Source organism: Trichomycterus rosablanca, chromosome 3 (genome assembly GCF_030014385.1).
Source record: "Trichomycterus rosablanca isolate fTriRos1 chromosome 3, fTriRos1.hap1, whole genome shotgun sequence".
Taxonomy (NCBI): domain Eukaryota; kingdom Metazoa; phylum Chordata; class Actinopteri; order Siluriformes; family Trichomycteridae; genus Trichomycterus; species Trichomycterus rosablanca.
The window spans coordinates 36534930-36551044 of NC_085990.1; the positions used below are offsets into that span (position 1 = coordinate 36534930).

At 37.9% G+C, this 16115-nt stretch overlaps 1 protein-coding gene across 1 annotated transcript; it reads right to left on the reverse strand.

Moving 5' to 3' along the window:
- Positions 1–1809: 1809 nt before the first annotated feature.
- On the reverse strand, positions 1810–15551 carry LOC134310469 (nuclease EXOG, mitochondrial-like). Its single transcript, XM_062992062.1, has 6 exons — positions 15416–15551; positions 6501–6650; positions 5921–6060; positions 4507–4583; positions 4308–4419; positions 1810–2302 (listed from the first exon to the last, which is right to left on the reverse strand). The coding sequence occupies exons 1-6, from the start codon at positions 15549–15551 to the stop codon at positions 1853–1855; spliced, it is 1065 nt and encodes a 354-aa protein (XP_062848132.1). The 3' UTR covers positions 1810–1852.
- Between the last annotated feature and the right edge of the window lie 564 nt (positions 15552–16115).

Consider the following 16115-nt stretch of genomic DNA (forward strand, 5'->3'; position numbering starts at 1 on the left):
ATCAAGAATAACAAATCATTCACCTTACAGAATGTCAAATCTATGCAAAAAAAGAATAGTAACCCAACATAGCTTGGTTGGAAGTGACTTTGTTGAAAAAAATATATATTTAAAAAGCTGCATGACCAGCCTTTTCTATCGTTTATTACAAAAACACGGCTCACAACAGACATAGTTAAGTTACTGAAAATTGGCAAATTCAGTAATACCACTACCAAAGACTAAACATGATTTTCTCAACAGCTACATAGGTGAAGTTATAGCTCAATGTCTTTTTAGCACTCTTAGCATGGATTTATAACTTCTTGCTATCTTTAAGACTGGCAAACAAGTACTTACTGGTAAAAATAAAACATGATGTCTGTAAATATTGCAATAATACTCACGTCTTAAAGCTCTTATTTTATACAGTATCTCTAAGTACAACTGTTAATTTTTCATTTAAAATGCAAAAATCTGCTTATACAGTGGATTGTGTGAATTTATGATCAAGTGCTTATACAGAAAATTGTCTGCAAATTGTCTGCATAATACTGCTCCAGGTAAATGCAAAGTCTTTTTTACAAAAACAAAAAATGCAGACAACAATACATGCAACTCTCCTGCTTTTCAGGCAGACATCACCAGACCAAGTGTAATGTTTGTTTGTTTGTTTATTAGGATTTTAACATCATGTTTTACACTTTAGATACATTCTTGACTGGAACGGTAGTTACTCATTACACAAGATTCACCAGTTCACAAGGTTTTATCAAAAACAGTCCTGGACAATTTAGTATTTCCAATTCACCTCACTTGCATGTCTTTGGACTGTGGGAGGAAACCGGAGCACCCGGAGAAAACCCACGCAGACACGGGGAGAACATGCAAACTCCACACAGAAAGGACACAGACTGCCCCACCTGGGGATCAAACCCAGGACCTTCTTGCTGTGAGGCGACAGTGCTACCCACTTAGCCACCGTGCCGCCCTCCAAGTGTAATGTAAATGTTGTGTGCTTAACTGTGTACATGTCCTTAATACACAATAATTTACTTTACTAATTTATGACATATAATTGTTTTTGAACATTCAATTGAACCAGTTTATTTTTATTCCTAATAAGATTTTCAAAAATCTTTTAGGCAACCAGCATAATTAAATAAAACGTTAATATAGTTATTATATTAATAATGAAAGCATTTTGGCTTACACTGAACATGAGTGCTTACTTATGCACACCTTGAAGCAGGGTAGAGCAGCCAATCTACTTTCAGTATGTTTTTAACGATGGAGGGAATGTTAAGTACCTGTAGGAAACCCACTCTAACAGGGAGACAATCCTCTTAGACAGTGATTGGAAATGATCAAACTCAAGCCATAGCAGCATGGATTGGAGTCCCCCAGCATAAACCAAATGCATGATTTATGTATGTGGTAATGTTATATGTATACATCTGTAAAGTGGAAACAGTAGTTAATACTTTTTATGGTCAACCTTTGGTAACATGACACTTTTACCTTCTTAAACATGTTATTATACCATGAAGGTCATTATTTATGTAGAAATGGCACCTGTGGATAGACACTAAACATCAATCTGAACAAAATTATTACTTGGTAAAAAAAAAAAATTTTAGTTAAATAACCAGTTACATCAATTAAAAGCTATTAATTACATTATTAATATTTTTGTTCTTCAGAAGACAGTTTGGATTTTAACATTTCTTTTAACAATCTGTTTAAAAATCAGTTGTAAAATATGGTTATAAAGAATGTTCAAGTGGCTAAAATTAAAGAACAATACATGGTAAAAATAGCACCTGTGCTCAAAAAATAATACAGAAACATAATACAGCTGTTCAGCATCGAGTTATCCTGACTTTCTCTTAGCGCTTTCTTTCTCTATTAGTTGCTGTTTCTTCTCCAGGTACCGTTTATTCAAGTACTCATCAGGAGTTATACCAGATTCCTTTAACTCTGCCATGATCTTGTCCAGTTTTATGATGCTCTTAGCACTGCCCATCTTACGACCAGTAATGTACAAGGTAAAACGCTTGAAGTCCATGAGTTCACACGAGTGCAACGAGCAGAGGTTTCTTACACCTTCAGTTCTGTTCAGTTCAGGAAAAAATGTCAGACCTGATATTCTTTCCAGTTCAGTCAGGTTCACCTGGTACTCCGTCAGCTGGTGATCAAAACCGATTGGTGCATTTGGCACCACAAAGGCACCCAGAGCCAGATGATTATCCGAAGGATTTTTCCTCACAAGGATTACTTTGTAGAGATGAGTGGGAACAGCGACTTCATCTTTACCAATCAGCTGATTAAGGATAGAGTAAATTAGACAGATTTTACTGACAAACACAAGCTGTTGTTTGCTTGACCATTTATTTTAACAAATCATTATAGTAAGTTTTTTGTTTGTTTGTTTATTAGGATTTTAACATCATGTTTTACACACTTTGGTTACATTCATGACAGAAACTGTAGATACTCGTTACACAAGATTCATCAGTTCATGTTTTAATGCAAACACAATCATGGACAATTTTGTGTCTCCAATTCACCTCACTTGCATGTCTTTGGACTGTGGGAGGAAACCGGGTCTTCCGGAGGAAACCCACACAGACATGGGGAGAACATGCAAACTCCACAAAGAAAGGACCCAGGCCACCCCACTTGGGGATTGAACCCAGGACCTTCTTGCTGTGAGGCCACAGTGCTACACACTGAGAAGATTGCCACCCTATAATAAGTCAATAATAATAGATGATAATAATAGGCAATGCAAATGTCAAGCTCATCAGAAAGCATTACTGTCTAGTTCAGCTAAGAAATCCAACAGCAGCAACGTGATTTCTATTGTCAGTAAAGATTTTGTAGGCACATCTTACTTATAAAACCAGTTTTCCTAGTAATGCACATCACAGCATACTTTTTATGCTTATTTAAACTCAACTTGTTTGTAGTAAAATTTAAAACTTTGAATTTACCCCAAAACACTACTTTATTGTTTAAATTTCATCAATAATTGCCACCATTTATCTAAATACTAATATGCGCTCTCTCTAAAATGTTACATGATATGAACAGTCTAAACTTGTGTAGGCTACATGATTCAAATTGATTTAAATATCACATTTATAATGCCAATTGTTACTTGATTTATGTAAATAACAACCCTTTTTTCTTTATTCGATTTCACACAATTATTGAGTCTTATTGTAGACATGGAAACTGGAATCCTGATTAGGTAAAGATTAGCAGCTTTATGAGAAAACTCAAACGAGAACCTCAGACACCTTCTCCTGATAATCTCCACTGCACACTCACTTTATTCCACAGAGAACTTGGAAATTAAGAGAGGTTTCTAAGCTACAGTCTCTCCTAGGGTCCTGGTCTAAGGTAACATGACTCCTGCCACTGCCAATTTGTGATACACACCGGCACGAGGGGTGGCTGCCTGTGTCAATTTAGTCCAAATAAAAAGCCACTTCTTTTCCTGCCAGGCCAGTCGGAGCACCACCGCTACCTCACACTGAGCAGAGGACATATGTACGAGCCTACTGCCCAATTCTAGAGCTGTTCACTACTGATGAAGTGTTTGCTGGAATAGAATATTTTATTTTAGTCTTAACAGCTGATTTAAGGGTGTAAAAAGCAGATGTATTAAAGTCTATATCAGTGTTTGTAAATAACATATATAGAAGATTTAAGACACACTACAACAGCATGAAGTTTACTCTGGGTCCATTTCCAGTCCTAAGCCATATGCCAGACAAATACAGTGTAAATTCATTAAAAGTTAAGCATAACTTTAAAAGATGATGCTGCAATAAAGTGAAATATATTATACAGTGATTAATAATAAATATCATGTGACGGCTCATATGTTGTATTTACATAACACTATATAGTTTTGTTTTGAGAATATCTGTATATAATTTCAACCAGAGTAAAAAGTAAGATAAATATTCAAGCCACAAAGAAAGGTCAATGTAAAGAGTGGCTTGTTTAGGAAGCATTTTAAATCGTGCCACTTATAAGGTGGAATAAGATGTAGAGTATTTAAATCAATACATACATTAATAAATAACTCATACAGTGTTTACTACAAAGTATTGATCACAGGTGTCAATGACCTGAGACAAATAAGTCATTGAACTACTCATGGCACCATAAAACAAAAAAATAAGTCTATAAAGAAATAAGATTGTTGAACAACAAAGAATCAAGAAATCACATGTTTTATTTCTGATGGAGCTTATGTTCTGTAGAAAGTGATTACCATAATAATTAAAAGTATCTGCACCATGTTTATTTACCTGATATGAGACAGTCTTCTTCCCATCTTCTACCTGGGCTAGGGTAAGCGGTCCTGAGATCACCCAGACATCACTGAATGTCTCAGTCAGCTCTCTGCAGTACATTTCCAATCTACAACCAAGAACCACCCGTTAGTACAAGTATGCAAACCATGCTAGATTTTCTTATAAATCAGCTATCAGCAGCACTTTTCCTAACCTGTTCCAGAATCCAGCGTTGTTTTCATAGTTCTGTGGGACAATATTGGACAGATAGAAGGTCTCTGCCATTGCTTGCTAAAAAATAAATACGAGAACAAGCACTAAGTTCAACAAGCAGATTAATTATGAACATGTTTTTAATACTCAGTAACTTCACTTTTTATCCTGGTCAGGCGAGCTATTGCCACAAAATGAAAATACAAAAATGACAGCCTGCAAATAACACACACCAAATGAATATTGTTGTTATATTATGTTGCTATATGTTTAACTGAATACAATTCAATTCATGAAGATGAGACTAAATATGTATAAAATGCTTTTTCAGTAATATGTACTAATTACATTATTAGAAGTAGAATATGGATAGAAAAAAACACCACCTCTCCAACATGAATTCAGATTTAATTGCTGGTGTTATGTATGTAAATACTAAAAAAGCCATAAAGCAGTATGGGGGGATATTTCCTGCATTAATTTGTATCTAGAGTTGATATTTACAGATGTGTTTGGATTTTGTAGGGGTGTCACAGACAGTCAAAGTTGTCCCTTTTAATTGGGCTATCGATATTGCCTTATATTTCAATCTGACTGAAATTAATTGGCTGTGGCCGTTTGGTTGACAAAAAATCTAAAGATTGTATAGAAAAAACATTGATCTACATTTACATTTTCAGCATTTAGCAGACGCTTTTATCCAAAGCGACTTACACAGTGAGCGGAACACAATAAGCAATTGAGGGTTAAGGGCCTTGCTCAGGGACCCAACAGTGGCAACTTGGTGGTGGCGGGGCTTGAACCGGCAACCTTCTGTTTACTAGTCCAGTACCTTAACCACTGAGCTATCACTGGCTATCACTGATTGATTCTTTCCCACCCATTTTTAACCATCACTGTCTGTGAAGTCAACATGACAAGAAACCTGTGTTTGTTCTTTGTGATTGGTGTCATCTATTTGTGGAAGTCTGACACCATGACAATGAGTTTCTCTTTCATCTCTGGTAGGAACTACTATCTAGGAACCAAAAACAGAGTGCACCATTTACAAAAGCAGAGATAATTCGCATACTGCACCACCCATTGCTCAGTTTCTATTGGTAATCGCCATATTACTTTGCTCAACTCTGCCCAACTTTTCTGCATCGCCAACATTCACGCGGTTTGCTGTCGCTGGAAATTGCCAGCTCTAATTGAAAATGAACAACAACCGGTCGTTTTGTTGCATCGCATCACTGATGGTCTGACCACAGGGTTAGACTGGGTTAATCCTGTTTTCCTCATGATATCACTGTGAGAGGTCGTGAGAACTGTTAAACCACGGCAGTGTTTGGTTTTTAAATTTAATTAAGGCAAACTACATTTGACTAAACAAAGGTTTATAGGAAAAATATGTTAGAAAACACTCATCTTGCCTCTGAAAATTTGTTGTCGCCAGCCGGTGCCATGTGTCCTCGAGACCAGCCACTGCTGAGGTAGTCTTCATTCTGTGCAGTGAAAAGCTTAGAGATACTGGGATCTGGCTTGAATTTGCAGTGCTTCCTTTCTGCTTTTCCTGGTACATGAGAACATTTAGAACAGTTAATACATTTGTCTGAGGATATAAAGGCAAAATTAATTCCTCTTTTAAACTGTAGGGTCCTCTACAGAGCTATCTGTGTCATATCTAGTTTTCTACAGTCTATGTCCAACTATGCACAGAACACAGAGAAAGAGTTTGCTGAAGGTGACGGCATTTTCGGTTTGCCCCACTGTGGTTTACGTGGGGGTTATGCTTTTCACAGCACTGCTTTAATAAAATCTATGGCGATTCTGTCTGACCACTGACTGACTGCGCTGTTTCTTGCTCCACCCATACCCTGCTTTGGTATGCTTGGTCCCTGGTCAAGAACTCAATTTAGTGACCTTGGGTAAAATCATCAACAACCAAATTGGGAGATAATGGTATACAAGTCTAAAATAATAGCCGAGATTAAAACCCACCATAATACGTACCAAGCAGTTTTTCATTGGATAGGTGTTCTGCCACCCATTTCGGTGTCCTGCGGCTTTGATCGTATGACAAGATGTGGTTTGTGTAGAATTTGGTCTCATCTCCATTCAAAGGCAGTCCATACAGCTTAATGAGTCTTAAATGTGAACTTTCTAAGAAAAAAACAACACAAATAAAAGGGCAAATCATTAATGGGCAGTTTATACCCTTTAAGCTTGCTAGACATCTCAAACCCAACAATATTCACACAAACCACAAGATTGAGGATTGTGTAAACGAAATGAAAGACTAGATGTCATGTAACTTTCTTTAACCTAATTTATTTATTTATTAGGATTTTAATGTCATGTTTTTCACACTTTGGTTACATTCATGACAGAAACGGTAGTTATTCATTACACAAAATTCATTAGTTTACAAGTTTAATGTCAAACACAGTCATGGACAATTTTGTATCTTCAATTCACCTCACTTGCATGTTTTCGGGCTGTGGGAGGAAACCGGAGCTCCCGGAGGAAACCCACGCAGACACGGGGAGAACATGCAAACTCCACACAGAAAGGACCCGGACCTTCTTGCTGTGAGGCGACAGTGCTACCCACTGAGCCACCGTGATGCCTGCTTTAACCTAATTTAGATAAAACAAAGGTGTTAATTGTCTGATACAAAGCTGCGAGGGACAAGTTATCTAACCTGGTGTTAAATCGTAATGCTTTCTCTGTGATTCCCAGCTCAGCTCAAAATGGATTCAGACCTTTTCTTTGACACACAAATTAGTAATATCAGTAGATTTGTTGTTTTTTATCTCTGTAATATCTCTGAAATAAGATATACAGTGTATCACAAAAGTGAGTACACCCCTCACATTTCTGCAAATATTTCATTATATCTTTTCATGGGACAACACTATAGACATGACACTTGGATATAACTTAGAGTAGTCAGTGTACAACTTGTATAGCAGTGTAGATTTACTGTCTTCTGAAAATAACTCAACACACAGCCATTAATGTCTAAATAGCTGGCAACATAAGTGAGTACACCCCACAGTGAACATGTCCAAATTGTGCCCAAATGTGTCGTTGTCCCTCCCTGGTGTCATGTGTCAAGGTCCCAGGTGTAAATGGGGAGCAGGGCTGTTAAATTTGGTGTTTTGGGTACAATTCTCTCATACTGGCCACTGGATATTCAACATGGCACCTCATGGCAAAGAACTCTCTGAGGATGTGAGAAATAGAATTGTTGCTCTCCACAAAGATGGCCTGGGCTATAAGAAGATTGCTAACACCCTGAAACTGAGCTACAGCATGGTGGCCAAGGTCATACAGCGGTTTTCCAGGACAGGTTCCACTCGGAACAGGCTTCGCCAGGGTCGACCAAAGAAGTTGAGTCCACGTGTTCGGCGTCATGTCCAGAGGTTGGCTTTAAAAAATAGACACATGAGTGCTGCCAGCATTGCTGCAGAGGTTGAAGATGTGGGAGGTCAGCCCGTCAGTGCTCAGACCATACGCCGCACACTGCATCAACTCGGTCTGCATGGTCGTCATCCCAGAAGGAAGCTGACGCACAAGAAAGCCCGCAAACAGTTTGCTGAAGACAAGCAGTCCAAGAACATGGATTACTGGAATGCCCTGTGGTCTGACGAGACCAAGATAAACTTGTTTGGCTCAGATGGTGTCCAGCATGTGTGGCGGCGCCCTGGTGAGAAGTACCAAGACAACTGTATCTTGCCTACAGTCAAGCATGGTGGTGGTAGCATCATGGTCTTGGGCTGCATGAGTGTTGCTGGCACTGGGGAGCTGCAGTTCATTGAGGGAAACATGAATTCCAACATGTACTGTGACATTCTGAAACAGAGCATGATCCCCTCCCTTCGAAAACTGGGCCTCATGGCAGTTTTCCAACAGGATAACGACCCCAAACAACCTCCAAGATGACAACTGCCTTGCTGAGGAAGCTAAAGGTAAAGGTGATGGACTAAACCCAATTGAGCACCTGTGGCGCATCCTCAAGTGGAAGGTGGAGGAGTTCAAGGTGTCTAACATCCACCAGCTCCGTGATGTCATCATGGAGGAGTGGAAGAGGATTCCAGTAGCAACCTGTGCAGCTCTGGTGAATTCCATGCCCAGGAGGGTTAAGGCAGTGCTGGATAATAATGGTGGTCACACAAAATATTGACACTTTGGGCACAATTTGGACATGTTCACTGTGGGGTGTACTCACTTATGTTGCCAGCTATTTAGACATTAATGGCTGTGTGTTGAGTTATTTTCAGAAGACAGTAAATCTACACTGCTATACAAGTTGTACACTGACTACTCTAAGTTATATCCAAGTTTTATTTCTATAGTGTTGTCCCATGAAAAGATATAATAAAATATTTGCAGAAATGTGTATATTGGATGCTCTGGTAGATCCATAAACAAATTACAACTGGTTCAAAATGCAGCAGCTCAAACTAGACAGTTTAAATACATTAGTCATATTTTATCATTGATAATTACTAAGTTTTAATAACTGTTCTTGCTGTCAACATGCCAAAACAAAAAGCCACGTACAGCGCTGAAAGATCGACTCATCACCCTTTCATTTTGAAAAGTAGGAAAGATCAATTTTATGCTTTTTGTACTAAAGTATTACAAGTAGACTAAATGTGGTGAGTAGAACATTCATTAATATGCAATTTTGTAGTTCATTTGATTGCATCACAATAATATCATAATAATATTTTTTAATCAAAGTTTTAATTGTGTGAGCTGACACTATCCTTACTACCTAGTGTCATGCCCTCCTTTTAGAGGTTATGGAAGTAGCCACCCTACCCCTTCACTGTTTTAGTATTTGTTGCAGGTCCTTATATTTATTGAACTGCTTTTTTGCACTGTGTACATTGTGCTGTTTGCACTTGTGTTCTGTGTTACACAACGTTGTTTTGTTTCAATGTACTTACATATACCTGAAATGACAATAAAGCTTTTTGAACTTAAGCTATATGCTTGTCGGTTAATGACAAAAAATAGGAAAAACTGCACCCCTAATCTCAAAAGACCTTATGAAGCTGCTTTAGGGGACCAGTGAGTCTACAGGACTGAAGTTGATAAACGTTTCTCTTAAAACTATTCATAATTATGTTGTTAAACTACTAATTTGGATTAGACGCGAGGCTGCAGCCGTTAATAAAACATTGGGTGGTACCAAATCTGCCGGTGTTCTGTCGATTTGTCCTACCCTATCGAAACTTCCTACCGTAGCGCAGATTTATAGATCTATCTGTCGATTTGTCCTACCCTATCGAAACTTCCTACCGTAGCGCAGATTTATAGATCTATCTGTCGATTTGTCCTACCCTATCGAAATGTATTCCTGTAGTAAATATTTAAGTTTTATCGATCTGTTCTTATTAAAATTATGTCTATCATATTATAAATTATAGGTATCTTATTATAACTAGTGGTAGCACATCTCGATAGGTATGTATCTTATTATAAACAATAGGTAGGACATCTCGATAGCTCTATATCTTATTATAAACAATAGGTAGGACATCTCGATAGGTATGTATCTTATTATAAACAATAGGTAGGACATCTCGATAGCTCTATATCTTATTATAAACAATAGGTAGGACATCTCGATAGGTATGTATCTTATTATAAACAATAGGTAGGACATCTCGATAGGTCTATATCTTATTATAAACTATAGGTAGCACATCTCGATAGGTCTATATCTTATTATAAACAATAGGTAGGACATCTCGATAGGTATGTATCTTATTATAAACTATAGGTAGCACATCTCGATAGGTATGTATCTTATTATAAACAATAGGTAGGACATCTCGATAGGTATGTATCTTATTATAAACAATAGGTAGGACATCTCGATAGGTATGTATCTTATTATAAACAATAGGTAGGACATCTCGATAGCTCTATATCTTATTATAAACAATAGGTAGGACATCTCGATAGGTATGTATCTTATTATAAACTATAGGTAGCACATCTCGATAGGTATGTATCTTATTATAAACAATAGGTAGGACATCTCGATAGGTATGTATCTTATTATAAACAATAGGTAGGACATCTCGATAGGTATGTATCTTATTATAAACAATAGGTAGGACATCTCGATAGCTCTATATCTTATTATAAACAATAGGTAGGACATCTCGATAGGTATGTATCTTATTATAAACTATAGGTAGCACATCTCGATAGGTATGTATCTTATTATAAACAATAGGTAGGACATCTCGATAGGTATGTATCTTATTATAAACAATAGGTAGGACATCTCGATAGGTATGTATCTTATTATAAACAATAGGTAGGACATCTCGATAGCTCTATATCTTATTATAAACAATAGGTAGGACATCTCGATAGGTATGTATCTTATTATAAACTATAGGTAGCACATCTCGATAGGTATGTATATTATTATAAACAATAGACAGCGCATCTCGATAGATCTATGTCTTATTATAAATAGTGTTAGCACATCTCGATGGGCTTATATTTTATTACAAATGATAGGTAGCACACTTGATTTATTGACCTGTCTCTCAGACATTTATCTTAATTTTTAATTTATTTATTAGGATTTTAACATCATGGTTACATTCATGACAGGGCAGGTAGTTACTCATTACACAAGATTTATTAGTTCACACATTTAATATCAAACACAGTCAGAGACAGTTTTGTATCTTCAATTTACCTCACTTGCATGTCTTTGGACTGTGGGAGAAAACTAGAGCACCCGGAAAAAAAACCCCACATACACATGGGGAGAACATGCAAACTTCTCACAGAAAGAATCCACCTGTAAATGGAGCCCAGGACCTTCTTGCTGTGAATCAACAAAGCTACCCACTGAGCCACTATACAGCCCATACATCTCAAATAATTGTGTAATTTTTAAACTAGTTTATTAACAACAACACATCCTGAGTCTCTGGTGGATGTGTCTACATTTTTTACATATGTATTTTGGGTGTGATTTGTTATATTCTGCACATTAAAATGTACCCATCTACTGTCACACTGCACCTGAGTAAAACAGGTAACAATGCTGTACAAATCAGTAAATAATGTTCACAATAACTTTTTAATAATAAAGGTAAAATTAGATAAAATATATCTGTATATCTGTATAATATAGCTGCTCTAAATATCTATCATTTCAATCATGCTCTTGTCAGCTCTGTCTTGCAGCATGGAGCAACTTATGCAGTAATCCTCTGCATTGTCTTAAATCACCACTCAGCCCTGCTGTCATGAAGTTCACTTGGCTTTATAATTCCTATTAATTAATGGAGACAGTGGCAAAATCTGGTTTAGCAAAATTCTAACTAGTTTAAAATATTCAATAACAATATTACCTCCAGCTATTTATACATGCATATGAACTTGAGTTCATCCTGAAAAACTTATCATGTATAAGCACTCTGTAGTTCTAAAATTACTGACTGTAGTTCATCTGTTTCTCTACATACTTTTTAACCTGCTTTCACCCTGTTCTTCAGTGGTCAGACCCCCTACAGGACCACTACAGAGCAGGTATTATTTAGGTGGTGGATCATTCTCAGCACTGCAGTGACACTGACATGGTGTTAGTGTGTGTTGTGCTGGTATGAATGGATCAGACACAGCAGTGCTGAGTTTTTAAACACCTCACTGCTGGACTGAGATTGGTCCACCAACCAAAAATATCCAGCCTACAGCACCCTGTGGGCAGTGTCCTGTGACCACTGATGAAGGTCTAGAAGATGACCGACTCAAACAGCAGCAATAGATGAGCGATCGTCTCTGACTTTACATCTACAAGGTGGACCAACTAGGTAGGAGTGTCTAATAGAGTGGACAGTGAGTGGACACTGTATTTTAAAACTCCAGCAGCACTGCTGTTTCTGATCCACTCACACCACCACCATGTCAGTGTCACTGCAGTGCTGAGAATGATCCACCACCTAAATAATACCTGCTCTGTGGGGGTTCTGACCATTGACCAACAGCATGAAGGGAGCTAACAAAGCATGCAGAGAAACAGATGGACTACAGTCAGTAATTGTAGAACTACAAGCGAGTTCTTTTGGCTATGTAGTGTGTATATGTAGTGTTGGCTATGTAGTGAGTATTATATGTATATACAGTATGTATATACAGTGTATCACAAAAGTGAGTACACCCCTCACATTTCTGCAGATATTTAAGTATATCTTTTCATGGGACAACACTGACAAAATGACACTTTGACACAATGAAAAGTAGTCTGTGTGCAGCTTATATAACAGTGTAAATTTATTCTTCCCTCAAAATAACTCAATATACAGCCATTAATGTCTAAACCACCGGCAACAAAAGTGAGTACACCCCTTAGTGAAAGTTCCTGAAGTGTCAATATTTTGTGTGGCCATTATTATTTTCCAGAACTGCCTTAACTCTCCTGGGCATGGAGTTTACCAGAGCTTCACAGGTTGCCACTGGAATGCTTTTCCACTCCTCCATGACGACATCACGGAGCTGGCGGATATTCGAGACTTTGCGCTCCTCCACCTTCCGCTTGAGGATGCCCCAAAGATGTTCTATTGGGTTTAGGTTTGGAGACATGCTTGGCCAGTCCATCACCTTTACCCTTAGCCTCTTCAATAAAGCAGTGGTCGTCTTAGAGGTGTGTTTGGGGTCATTATCATGCTGGAACACTGCCCTGCGACCCAGTTTCCGGAGGGAGGGGATCGTGCTCTGCTTCAGTATTTCACAGTACATATTGGAGTTCATGTGTCCCTCAATGAAATGTAACTCCCCAACACCTGCTGCACTCATGCAGCCCCAGACCATGGCATTCCCACCACCATGCTTGACTGTAGGCATGACACACTTATCTTTGTACTCCTCACCTGATTGCCGCCACACATGCTTGAGACCATCTGAACCAAACAAATTAATCTTGGTCTCATCAGACCATAGGACATGGTTCCAGTAATCCATGTCCTTTGTTGACATGTCTTCAGCAAACTGTTTGCGGGCTTTCTTGTGTAGAGACTTCAGAAGAGGCTTCCTTCTGGGGTGACAGCCATGCAGACCAATTTGATGTAGTGTGCGGCGTATGGTCTGAGCACTGACAGGCTGACCCCCCACCTTTTCAATCTCTGCAGCAATGCTGACAGCACTCCTGCACCTATCTTTCAAAGACAGCAGTTGGATGTGACGCTGAGCACGTGCACTCAGCTTCTTTGGACGACCAACTCGAGGTCTGTTCTGAGTGGACCCTGCTCTTTTAAAACGCTGGATAATCTTGGCCACTGTGCTGCAGCCCAGTTTCAGGGTGTTGGCAATCTTCTTGTAGCCTTGGCCATCTTCATGTAGCGCAACAATTCGTCTTTTAGGATCCTCAGAGAGTTCTTTGCCATGAGGTGCCATGTTGGAACTTTCAGTGACCAGTATGAGAGAGTGTGAGAGCTGTACTACTAAATTGAACACACCTGCTCCCTATGCACACCTGAGACCTAGTAACACTAACAAATCACATGACATTTTGGAGGGAAAATGACAAGCAGTGCTCAATTTGGACATTTAGGGGTGTAGTCTCTTGGGGGTGTACTCACTTTTGTTGCCGGTGGTTTAGACATTAATGGCTGTATATTGAGTTATTTTGAGGGAAGAATAAATTTACACTGTTATATAAGCTGCACACAGACTACTTTTCATTGTGTCAAAGTGTCATTTTGTCAGTGTTGTCCCATGAAAAGATATACTTAAATATCTGCAGAAATGTGAGGGGTGTACTCACTTTTGTGATACACTGTATATATATATATATATATATATGTGTATGTGTGTATGATGTATGTATGATGTATGTACATTTTGATTTTGTAGTAAATAATATTCTAACCCGAAGAACATCTTAATCTCAAATAATTAGAACTAAACTGACAGGGGAGCAGCAAAAAATAGTTGTACATATACAAATAACTGAGTACATAAAAAACGTAATAAATGCTCAACATATTCATTCAGTAATTCACTTTAAACTCAACTTTAACTTCAAACAACCGTTACTGTACATATTGAACTGCTAATAAAGCACAAAACTGAAAAATAACCTAATACATTTTGTGTTGTCATAATGTTAAGGTCGCAGATGGTTATTTAAAAATGATTGGCTTTTCTAGATGTATGAAAAACGCATCTAAAATTACCAAAGGCATGTATAAACGTGGTTAAATACAACGTTAACACAGCATTATTAAGATACACAGTTATTTAACTGTAATCAATCAAGTACAGCTCATTTAAGCACTTTGAATATTTTTATATAGCTTTTTTTTTTTAAAGTCACATAATAACAGCATTACATACACTTAAACTTTAAACTTTTTAAAGAATTAAAACGAAACCATACGTTACTAACCGCTAGAACAAATAAATTAGGCAAAGGTAGCACAGAATTATAGGCGTTCCCCGCAACGAGTCAAAACCGATGTGCGCATGCTCAGTAGGACAAATCGATGGGTAGGATAAATCGACAGAACACCGGGATGTGGGGGGAATACATTCTAAAACATTACTACTCTATAAACAACCCAAGAAAACGCTGAAATATCCTAACATTACGCAAAGCTAGTACATGAAGTATTTTTATTTAAAACGTTACATTAGTATAATCGGGGGCATTTTGAGCATATCTGAATATTAAAGGACGTGTCCCCCCTCTATATGAAGTGATTACGGCCTTGGTTAAACAGACTGTGGACGGCAACTAGCAGATGTAACCGTTACACAGCTTAGTTACAAAGTGCATTTAAGACGCAACTGATGAAAATGCAGTTATAAGAACAAGTTTTCAAATTTAACATTGTTATTAAAGTGACAAAGACTATAAAGACAATCATAGTTCCAGCTACCTGTTTTTTCCAGTGTGTTCTCTTCATTTTGTTCAGGCAGATACAGTTTAACAGCTGTAATACACGCACCAGTACTGACTGAAACTCCACACACAAAACCACCGACCAATCTGGCCCATTTCCACACAGAAGCCATGTTCAGAATCTAAAGTGTTTTCTTCCTTACACGCGCGGTTTGAATGAGTAGAAACAGCAGAGAAAGATGGAGTGGAGAGAAGAAACATTGTTTCCTTACATCGCCATCAGGTGGCCAAACAGTATAAGTGGAGGTGATAGACCTCATACACCGAGTGTTTATTCATTTACTCGTTTCTTCAGTGGGTTTGGTTCACACCCTGGACAAAACTCAGTTTCATCGCAGGACATTACAAACATTTCACTTATTCATTTAAATTCCGGACAGTTTAGAGCAGCAAATCCACCCTCTGAGTACCCAGAGGAAATACATGCAGACATGGAGAAAACAAGCCAGGAAAACACATAGGAAAACTATTCTTTAACAAAATGTATTGTGTTCATTTGAGATATGAAGATGAGGGAAAGTGATTTTGTTCTTATAATTATGAATAAAACATATGTATTCATAAGCATAAACAAATACATGTTAAAGATTGAAAGTAATCATTTAGATGCCCCAAACAAATAACAGTACACTGTTGCTACAATTTTGTGGCAGTGGTAGCTCAGTGGTTAAGGTACT

Excerpts from the sequence above, each read along its gene's own strand:
- LOC134310469 (XM_062992062.1), bottom strand. The coding sequence starts at position 15,551 with ATGGCTTCTGTGTGGAAATGGGCCAGATTGGTCGGTGGTTTTGTGTGT. Across the intron at positions 6,061-6,500 it reads ATCCAATGAAAAACTGCTTG|GAAAAGCAGAAAGGAAGCAC; the intron begins GTACGTATTATG and ends CTCATGTACCAG. Across the intron at positions 4,420-4,506 it reads AACGCTGGATTCTGGAACAG|ATTGGAAATGTACTGCAGAG; the intron begins GTTAGGAAAAGT and ends TCTTGGTTGTAG.